The sequence below is a fragment of the Corvus brachyrhynchos genome, unplaced genomic scaffold (genome assembly GCF_000691975.1).
Source record: "Corvus brachyrhynchos isolate BGI_N302 unplaced genomic scaffold, ASM69197v1 scaffold116, whole genome shotgun sequence".
NCBI classification, from domain to species: domain Eukaryota; kingdom Metazoa; phylum Chordata; class Aves; order Passeriformes; family Corvidae; genus Corvus; species Corvus brachyrhynchos.
Window position 1 is genome coordinate 597,512 of NW_008240221.1, and position 10,995 is coordinate 608,506.

Here is a 10,995-nt window from a genome sequence, read left to right on the forward strand (position 1 = left end):
GTTTAGATTACATGTTAGGAATAAATTCTATACATGGAAGGTGTTGAGGCACTGAACAGGTTGCCCAGAGAAGCTGTGGATGCCTCATCCCTGAAGGAGTTCAAGACCAGGTTGGACGGGGCTCTGAGCACCCCGGTCTAGTGGAAGGTGTCCCTGCAATAGGCCCGCTCTGGAACCCTTTCAACCCAAACCATTCAGTGATTCTTTTAAATCTGTCAAGAATTTACTGTCAATAATTTACTGTCATGGAATTTCAAATTTATAGAGTAATATTACCTTAGAAATTTGATGCTGGATTTTGTTTTTAATTTTGGTGTTCCTTATTATTCTCCACCCACGATTTATAAGAATCAGGCAGAGAAACTAAGTCCCAGTCAAAGCATCATTTATTCAGAACTTAATTTTGTACTCAGGAATGTCTCTTGATATTTCTGATTAAATTCCCTTTTCAACTGTGACATTCTAGAATTTATAGATCACCAGAGATGAAAAATATGTATTATTATGTAATAATAAACTGTATCAAAATTAAGTTGTTGTCTTTGCTGAAGTAAGACAGTAGAGTTCTACTGGTTCTACTAAAACAAGCGGTTTTAGTAAACAGCTTGATTACTGTGATTGCCACTGGGAATCTGCCTCAGTTATGTGAAAATATGCTTGGGACAATCTACATGTAGGAAACTCTTAACATTTAAGTCACTGTTGATTCTTGCTTTTCTTTGTGGAAAAATTAGTTGCTGCAAAATGATGTAGCCATTGCTCAGACACAGAGATGAGGAAGCACAATCTCTTCCTGACATAAGCCAAGCCTAAAGAACACGATTTGAATTTTCCCTGCTAGAAGATAATAATTTCTAAGCTGCTGCCCTTAGATTTTGTCCTACTGCGTCCATTTTTCTCACTGCCTTTTCCTACAAACGATTTAAGCCATTGTCTGCCTGTTCAGCAGAGGGGGTAGCAAGTCTTCTCTTCTGTCAGATTTGCTTTAGCTAGAGGTTCATATTACAGAGAGAATGCCATGGCCAAAAGTAGGCATCCAGCTCTGCACTATCTGTTTTGCCAAGGAATAGCTGAACCTACAAGTTCACCTCCATCTTCCTATAGGAACACAACTCGCTGTAGAGTAAAATTCACTTGATCCCATATATACATGTAACCCTAATATCTGCATGTTGGTTTAATGCCTAATATCAGTGATGCTGAGGGTTTCTGAAAAGACAGTCTGTCCAATGAGAGCTCTACTAAGCAAAGCATTTGTGCAGTTAGCTGTTATAATGTCATGAGCATTACAAATTAACAATTATTAATAGATCAGATAGTTATTTCAGTAGATGACCTAAAGGCAAAAGTTTCAAGTCTAGCAGTATCCTGAGAAGACCAGCTTTTAAAACATGGATGTATTAAACTTAGGAATTATTTTGTAAAGCCCCGAGCTAGTCCCACTTCTACTGAAATAAATAGAAGCTTTTTTTGAAATTCAGTGAAAATATAATGAGCCATCATTTGAGTCCTTTGAAAAATCTTACTTTAGTGCCAGAGTGTCTCTTGCATACAGATATACTGAACCACAAATGTGCACAAATGTTTAAAAAAACCAACTATGATGTCTTCTTGAAATCACCAGATTACAGTACCATCTTTTATATGAGAATGCACTTTTATACTAATGCCAGCAAAGCATGTGAAAAAAGAGTCATTTTAGGATATTAAGATGTAATTCCTTTGGCTGCAGCAACAGCAGACTTTGAAGGAATATACAACATTTTTAAACAGATCTGTTTTTTTCAATGAAGTAGTTTTATTTGTATCTATCCATAATTATCAAAGTTCTGTAACCTTTTAATTTTGACATGACGAATTCCTTAAAGGTATGGGAAAATGAGTGGATCTGCCACAGTTTTTTAAGTAAAGATGGTATTCATTTGATCACTCTCACTGAAATTATTTCACTGATCCTTTTTTACTGATGTCTGGAAGAGGAGTACACCTGAGCTTTGGGAGTCTGTTCTAGATGAAATTTCTGAAAACTCTTATGCTTTAGATGAATGATGGGTTTTATTGTTGTTTCATTTTCTCATATATAATCTGAATTCAGAGTGACAATGCTTTTGGTTTACTTTATAAACATGTTCTGAAAGTTTTGCTCTTAAAAAAAGATTATGTATAAAATATTTTACTGTAAAATAACAGTGTTTTTTAAATATGAGAAAGCCAAAGCATCTGCATTTTTAATTCAATGATTTTGCAGTTTCAAAGAGTTAAAAAAGCATTTCTGTTTAGCACAAGTAATTCTGTGCAAAAATACTCTTGGAAGTTTTGCTGTGTTCAGAACTAAGGGGTTTAATTTTGCCTCCTAGTACTCTCTCTATATGTGGGCTGATATCTATTTCTCAATACAACTGTAATAACTCTGGTTACTCTTCATTTTCACATCCTGCTTGCATTTTTTTAATGCTAAAAGTGGACTTTTCATAAAGACTTTTTTTTGACAGATCTGGTCCCATATTAAGGCTTTTACCAAACTCTATATTTTTGTAAATACATTGGATGCATTAAGATACCTTACTCCTGTCAGAAGCTTGTAAAAAGCTGCTGTATAAAGTCTTAATGCAAGAATTTGTGTTCCAAACTATCTGCTGTTGGTATGATTTTATCCCTCCCCGTCACTGTATCTTGAATGCTGGTGTGCATTATTTTATTTCTAATGCAGAATAAAATAACACATCATTTAGGTCCTTCTCTCTTTCAGGCATTTAAGTTCCTCTGACAAATACTATAAAATTTCTCCCAGTTTTTGCTGACACTGACAGAAAAACAAAACAAAAAAAAATTAAATGTAACATGGGGAGGGATTTGGTGTCAGAAATAAAAAGAAACAAGTAGAAGCAATATTTGGAGGATGCTAAAATTTTATCAGTTCAAATTGGCAATGCTAGAGTTTTCTACTCCAAAAATACATTCTTTGGATTCATAGCATAATTTGATGTTAATGTAAATACTTTTTCTAAGAAAAGACAAATTTTTGAAAATATTTTAGCATTTTTTACATTGATGGCATATTATTTCCAGACAGAGGCATAGCACATACTTTAGCTTAAAGGGAGTAAGTGAATACAATATGCAATATGTGTACTGTATGGATATGGCTATTGCCTAAATGCTGTGATGTCTGGTTATAATTTATCTTTAGAAAGTGTGTGTTAAATTCTATATCATGAGTATAGTGAGACATAATGTCTGTGTTCCCATTTATATGTAATAAAGCTTTACAGCCCATCTTAGAGTAAATGTATATCTACATCTATAAAGTAGTTAACAGCATAGCAGGGAGAATATGTAGTTCAAGCAGGAAAGCGTAAATGTATTACCAACTTCCCAATTGCTTCTTGGAAAATAAACAAGCAAAATCATTTGCATGCCCAATTTGTATTCACTTAGACTAGAAAATAGGTATTATTTCTGTATTTTGGCTGATTTAAAACACTACAATTCCTGCTCAGTAGAACATATTTGAGTCCAATAGTAATGAATATATTGCATATTGGTGCTGTAGTTAAAGCAAAATGAGGAGTTTCCTTCATGCAAGACAATAATTAACTGCAAAGTAGTCAATCATCAGCTGAATTTTTGAAACTGTAAATCTTATGAGACATTAGGAGCAACAGCATGAGAGTTGTAAAAGTAATATCATTTAAAATGAATGTACACAATGTCATTTTTCTGTGTTGCACTTAGATGAGCAACATCAGTGAGTCTCACTTGGTCCTTAGAAAACTTATTTGCCATGAAAACTTAGGAAAAGGAGTACTGACTGAAAAGGTTGGTGCCCTGATTCTTAAAGAAATATGTTAAATGGTACTTTACTAAGAATCTTTGTTGATGATCTCAGAATGTGCTATTTCAACTGACAGTTATTGTTATTAATCTTGATTTTAAAGAATTTTACTGCAAAACAAAAGCAAATTGGACCCCTATTTCTTGGACAGAATACAATCCCACACCAGAGTAACATTAAGGACTCTATGTCTTCAAAAAAGAATCCAGAGGTACTACATTGGATGCCTGTGGCAGAACTTGGGCAAATTTAAGCCTTCCAGCTAAAGCATTGCAATAAACTCATATTCCAGTAACAACAAAAGTCTGTTGCAAAAAGTCCAGTGCTTATCATGATTTATTTAGAAGCATTTGGACTGCCCAGTCCCAGAAGAAGCCAATTGTACTTACCAGTTGTAGAAACCAATTGTAGCTTTAGCCTACATGGAAGACGCACATGTGTGGAGAAATCAGAAGGTCTCCCTCTGATCTGGAGGGTCTGCATGCTTCCTTCTGCCATTGTACTATAGCTTAATGTGGACAAGGACCCCTACACAGAGAAGGAACCTGAAGGAGAGGAGGGTTCATCCTTATCCTTGCCTTTCCTTCCCCAGACATCTATGTCTGGGCTGCGGTGGTGCTTGCTACTCACCCAGTCTTTGTGCTTCAGCCTCATCACAGGCCAGTGACTACACATGAAGTGGTCCCTCTTTCTGTTTGTCCCTCAGGCTTTGTCTCTTACAGATATCTGAGGTATATTTGTGCCGTCCTCTCTGAGTGGAAATAAGTAAGTCCCAGTTGTTGTCTTTTCCTATGCATTCATTTTCCAGTTTTAGCATTTACTCACCTCTTGTCTTGGATACCTAACACCTATTAACCAAGTTCAAAGGCCTTCTTGTTGTCTTAGCTGAGCTGTTTACAAACACATTCCCTCCCCTGAGAGAAAGAGTCATGGTAACTCATAATCATAATAGTTGGGTTTGGAATTAATTGGCCTCTCATTGATCATATTTGTTAGAGAGAATCCTACATTAATCTTTGTTTTAGAGTACTGAAGCAAACTGCCCCTTGTCCTTGCCCTTTTGTAAAACTGATGAAAAAGTCCTGTGAGATCATCGAGTCCAACCAGACTGATCAGCACCCTGTTAACTAGACCATGGCACTAAGTGCTATGCCCAGTTGTTTCTTGACCACCAAATACAGTTCAAAGCTGAATTACTTCTGGGAAATCTCTGTCTATGGGAAAGAGAGTGAGAGTGTATGTGTAGTCATTGTAACTATTAAGCCCTCTCAGGGTCTTGGAGGACAGATGTCAGTGCCAGAGACAGACAAGTGTAATGCTTCTGACCAGTGTCAGGAGGACTGTCTGAGGTATTCTGTCATAAAGGAGTCAGAAATACTGTTCTTTTGCTATTTGAACAGAGATATTATCAACGTAATGATCTTTTCATGAGTTAAAAGTATATGCTTGGAGATACTGATACCTGAACAATTCCACAGGTAGAAGTTCTGTAATTGTCTTTTATTACAAATATAAGATTCTATGGATCATTACATTGCTCAGAAAACATTAGATGATTGATCTAGGTCATATACTACAATTTTCTTAGTTACTGCAGTGTGAGGCCTATTCTTCTCTCTGTTGTTTAAACTGTGACTTAGCAAGCTGGCTAATATGGAGTGGGGTTTTTTCGTTTTTTGGGGGTTTTTGGCTTTTTTTTTTTCCAAAATACACTTAAAGACAGCTGAACCTAGACCTCTGACGTTAAGTTTCCATGTAAACAATTATTGTAGATTGCCAAGGGTGATCGCAACTGCAAGTGTATGGGAAGTTTATTCCAAAGGCAAAAATGGAAAGGAATAATGCCCTGTCCTAGTGTTAATGAGTAGAGATGGGGGTCCTTTACCACAGAGCTTTCTGAGAACCTGTTCAAAGTAACTGAGGAGATGCCATGAGCAGGCTTTTAAATTTATACAAAAAATACAAACTAATTCTGTTGTAAAGAAAACTCTGTGAGCGTGTTTTGCAAGTACAAACCACGTATCTATTTGAAGTAACTGAAAATGAAGCATATTATGTTTGTCTCTAGTATTTATGAATAATTTCCAAACTGGTTCCATTATTTCCTAATATTGAATATTTGTAAAGTACTCCAAGCTAATTATTTGTGAATAGTTCATTTTAGTATTCACCATTTGTGGCTGAGCAATTATATGCTTACCCATTAGGGGAATCTAATTTTTATCAATTTTAAAAATTGCTTTGCTGAGTCAGAGCTCAACTAGTATAACCTTTTTAATTGGAAAATAATGGAGAATAAGTTATGACTGGGGCTTAATGCCACCTTTTAATTACTGAATGAAATATAAGGATATCTAAATGTCATTCTAATTGAAAATCAATCACTGCAATCTTTTTAAATGACAAATAATATGATCTTTGAACACCAGTGAGCAAATTAATTTATTCAGAAATATTATACATCTCCATTATTGTGGAGAAGATTATAATACTAATTTGCACTTATGAATTGATATCACTCCTAGCCCTTTCAAAATCCTTTTAAAATGTCGTAACTGTAACTCAGAAATGCTTGTTTTAGTATAACTAACTATTTTTATTAATACTGGAGTAAGGAAACCTTTACAATCATGCTGAAGTTTTAGATTATACAAAAAATCTTTAAAAAACAATTAAAATAGCAGTTTTAATCTTAAGCAAGTTTATTAATGCTTTCAGTCTCTCCTCTACAGCATTCTTGTGTTTAAAAGTTGTATTTTTAATTAAAGGAAACTATCCAGATATAAACCTTTTGTGTAAACAAATGTCTAAGCATGAGGCAACATTGAGGTTTATGATGTATCAATGAGAGTGAAGCAATGCTTCCTTGGAAAAAACAAAAAAAAATCAAAATTTCTTAAGGCACAAAGGTATAATCTTATAAATGGCTGGTAAGGTGTGGCAAGGAAAGCCTGGAAACAGGATCTGATCTCTACTCATGCTGAAGGCAATGGGCTTTTTGCTATTAACTGTTTATCCATGGTGAATGCCATGGGGCTGTTTCATATTACAGCAAATCTTGTTCATGTCTTTTCAGAACCTGTCATATACCTGAGTTAGTGAGTCTTAAAAATGCCTGGAAAGAGTTAATTGACTTTTTACTGTAAATCTTATTCAGAAGTTTAAACAGAACTGCTGCATTTTGTTAATAAAACAGACGTTTTTCCTTTCTAATATGAAAGGTTATCATGGAATTGGTATATAGATTGCAGTGTCTAGCAAGTATCAGTGCTAAGACGTGATAGCTATTAGATCTTACTATTAAATTACATTAACTAACATTAACATAGTGCTGTGCTGGCATGTCACCAGACCCAAATGAAAAAATGTTGTAAAACAGAAGGATTCTCTACACAGTTTAAATCAGATGGAGAGGTCAAGCAGACAGAATGCTTTTTCATAATTAGATTGCAATGACTGAACATTTAGGCACTGTTGGCTGCACATTTGCTGGAAGTGATATCAGAAGTCATTTATAGCTCAGGTCTAAGCAGGCTTAAAAAGTATAGAGTAGTCAGGTTTGGTTTTGTTTGTTCTGGGTTGCATTTTGCAAGGGTTGGTTTTCATGAATATATTTATTTTGTAGAAGAGTGACTTGAAATATAAAAGAGCTCCAGTTAATGTCTAGTTGACAGATGTGATAAGGATTTACAGTCAGAAGTTTTTGATCATTTTCAAACATAGTAATATAAAGCAGTACCAGTGCTGTCAGTTGAATGTCTTCCCACCCAAAACCACCTGCATAAAATATTATTTTAATAAGATTATTTACAGTGATGGTTGTCCTCTCAAAAATCATACCTTTTTTTTTCAGTCTAAAACATATATGTGCAGTTGGCAAGGGGATACCCTGTGTTTCACAGTCGACTTTGCTCTAGGATTTACCTGTTTTGACAGTAAAACAAAGGTAAGAGTAAAAGAAGAGGAAAACATAACTCTGTATTGTTTTACAGTTATTGAAGTTATCATTTATTGCATTTTTTTCATGTTTATGCCCAGTGTTTATTCTTCCAATGTACTGTAATATTTATTTATTTAGCCCTACTGAAATGTAGTCAATTTGGGACTTGAAAGGGGCAATTACAGTTGTATAGCATGTAAAGATACATTTTGGAGAAAGATACAAAAAAAGTAACTTCCTTTTCAAGTAATAAAAGCAAAGGAAAGTTATATTTAGCAGAGAACTTGGTTTGTTATAATGAAAAAACTTCAAGATTTGTAAAAGATTACAAGTCATGAAAAAAAATGAAATGTCACCTGATTCTATTTGTTTTGAAGCTACAGATATAAAATAGGATTAATTATTCTTCCATCATAAGAAATTTAGGTCATGTCTGAAATAAACAGAATAAGGGCAAATGTTTTTCAAAGTCAGAATCTATAAGATTACATAGACATGTCTTGCAAAACAGTGGCTATATAGAAAGTGCCTACAGGGAATGGTTAATGATACATGCCAACTTCCAAGCCCTGTCTATAATGCTATTATTTTCTATGTAATTTAGTGGTTCTATAATGCATATTATTCTAAGTGAATTTTAATATTTGTTTGACAGTAGAAGCAAACATATATACAAAAAATGTTCCTGCATTAATAGAACTGTGCAGTAGAAGGTCTGTCTTCTCAAATATATTTTAAAAATTCAGTCAGTCATTCTAAGTGAAGAGGAAACACAATGCATTTGGAAATACTGATGCAGGATCTAGCTTTTGCATGTTGGCATTTTGTGGGTTTGGGGCCAAAATGCCCCAAAATTTCAAATCTATTGAAATTTTTGTGCAGAGAAATAATGACCAAGATTGCATGAAAATTTAGACTAATTAAATTAAATTGTGCTATCCCACAAAGCAATATAAAATTTCAGGAAATACTTTTGTATACCCTTCTCTGACTGAGGTGATACTACATTCTGGAATCCTGCTTCTTGCATAATTTGCATGTAACCACAAATTAACTGTAGGAAGTAATCTCTCTAGCCTATAGAAAGGGTTTCTTTTAAGTGTGAAGACTGCATGTACTCCTACCTTTAAAATTATAAACTTACTCTATTAATAGGACTTTGTGTCACAGTGCCTACATTCAGAATTGATGACGAGGAGGATTTAGATGAATCTTTGTTGCTTACCTGAGGAGAAACACAGAATACCAGCAGATAGACTTATTCCATTGCTAAACGGTAAAAATTCTGGAGAGCTCACGTACATTAATTCTTCATCTATGTGAGAGATGGAGATGTTCTCTGCATCCTCAAGCCAGAGTGAGGCAATAATGGGTGACTTCTGCAGTTCATCTTCCTTCCCATAATTGTCACCTGGAGTTCACTGTGTTTTCCCCTATGCATAGCTATTTCAGAATATTTTCTACCAATGCAAAAAAGATTCTTTAAGTGGTCAAGCAATTAACAGTTCATTAGGGACATAGCAATTTTACTGAAAAATCTATTTTTTCTTGGACTTAATGAAAAAATTAAGGTCTTCTGTTGATGCAAAGAATGCTCTTGCACCCCAGCAGGTATTCAAAGAGGATTATTAAAATAAAGGCCAGTCTCCCATCTGCTCTATGACTCAAAATCTCAGTCTCAAATTTTGGGCAACCAGCTCATGTACTCATTGAAAAACATTCTTTTTTACACTTGAAAAACAGTTTTTAAAGGGCCTTCTTATTACAAATTCTGAAATAAAAAGCACAAGAACTTTTGCTTTGGAGTGTGGGGGGTTGACCTGGCTTCCTCCTGAGCTGGGCAAATGAGAGGAAATACAACAAAAGGCTCGCAGGTCAAGATAAAGGCAGGAGGACATCACTCAGCAGTGACCATCATGGGCAAAACAGACTCCACTTGGGCAAATTAGTTTAATTTATTGCCAATCCAATCAAATGAGAGTATGCTAATGAGAAATAAAAACCAGATCTTAAAACACCTTCCCCCCACCCGTCTCTGCTTCCCAATTTTCTCTACCTGCTCCTCTCCAGCAGCACAGGCACATTGGGAATGGGGGCTGTGGTCAGTTCACCACACATTGTCTCCGCCACTCCTTCCTCCTCAGGAGAACTCACACTCTTCTGTTCCAGTGTGGAGTCCCTCCCACAGGACACAGCCCTCCAGAATCCAACGAATCCTTCCCATGGGCTGCAGCTCTTCATGAACTGCTCCAGCCAGGGTCCTTCCCGCCAGGTGCAGTCCTTCAGGAACAGCACCTCCTCCCCATTCTTCACTGACCATGTTTCTGCAGGGTTGTTTCTCTCCCATATTCTGACTTGTCTCTCCAGCACAAGAAAGATGTCTTTTAAAGAACTTTTCTAGAACAGTTTCTTTTCCTGCATGTTCTATTCCAGGCTCTTGATGGGCTTAACTCATTCAATCTTTTTGGGCCCATCACTGAGATACTTCTGTAGCCTGCATCTACTTTATATCTCATTGTAGAGATTCTTTTTTATCTTGTCAGCTTGGTTGGTTCATCTTCCCCATCCTGTGCCTCCAGCCGCTCCTCCAGTATAAAGGGATCCCAAAGTGCATTTTCTTCCACCTTCCAGTGCTATCTACTTCTCATCTTTCCCAGTCGGTGTCAACTGTTGAGAGAGATGATGACTCCGGCAGTGTTTATTATTACTAAATTGTTCCTAAGTTCTTGATTCATCTCCACCTTAGGAGTTATATTACATAGCAAACATTCATCTATCCTGTTTAGAGCCAAACTTGTTTAAGCTTTGAACACTTTTCAGGTGGTCTAATTAGGCCCTCTGGAGCCAGTTAAAATCTGTTTGTGAATGTAAAGTTTAAGCACCATCACAGTGCTGTAGCATAGTTCAGTTTTTCTTCATCTGTTATGTCTCTCTAAGAAGTTGGTGACATTTATGTCTGCAGGGAACCAGGAGATATTTTTTATTTATAGGACATTAAACTATGAGTAGGGTTCCGAATACCACTGGTAGCGCAGGTCTACTTAAAAAAAATATTTTGAAGAGAGGCATGTTGGAAAATGGAACACAGCAAACTTTTTTCCATGTGTGCTTTTGAAATAACCTTCCAAATATTTAAATTGTGTTTCCTCAGCAGTGTCTGGGGACTGAACCACATTTCAACATGTGCAGAGAATTTTCATTAAGATTAAAGGCATTAAAG

At 35.7% G+C, this 10,995-nt stretch overlaps 1 protein-coding gene across 1 annotated transcript in view; it reads left to right on the forward strand.

Annotated features, from left to right (window-relative positions):
* SNTG2 (syntrophin gamma 2) overlaps positions 1–10,995 on the forward strand; it is a 139,105-nt gene that overhangs the window by 118,560 nt on the left and 9,550 nt on the right. The window contains exon 15 of the mRNA XM_008641850.2: positions 7,689–7,781. Within this exon, the coding sequence (XP_008640072.1) occupies positions 7,689–7,781 (93 nt within the window). The remainder of the gene's footprint in view (positions 1–7,688; positions 7,782–10,995) is intronic.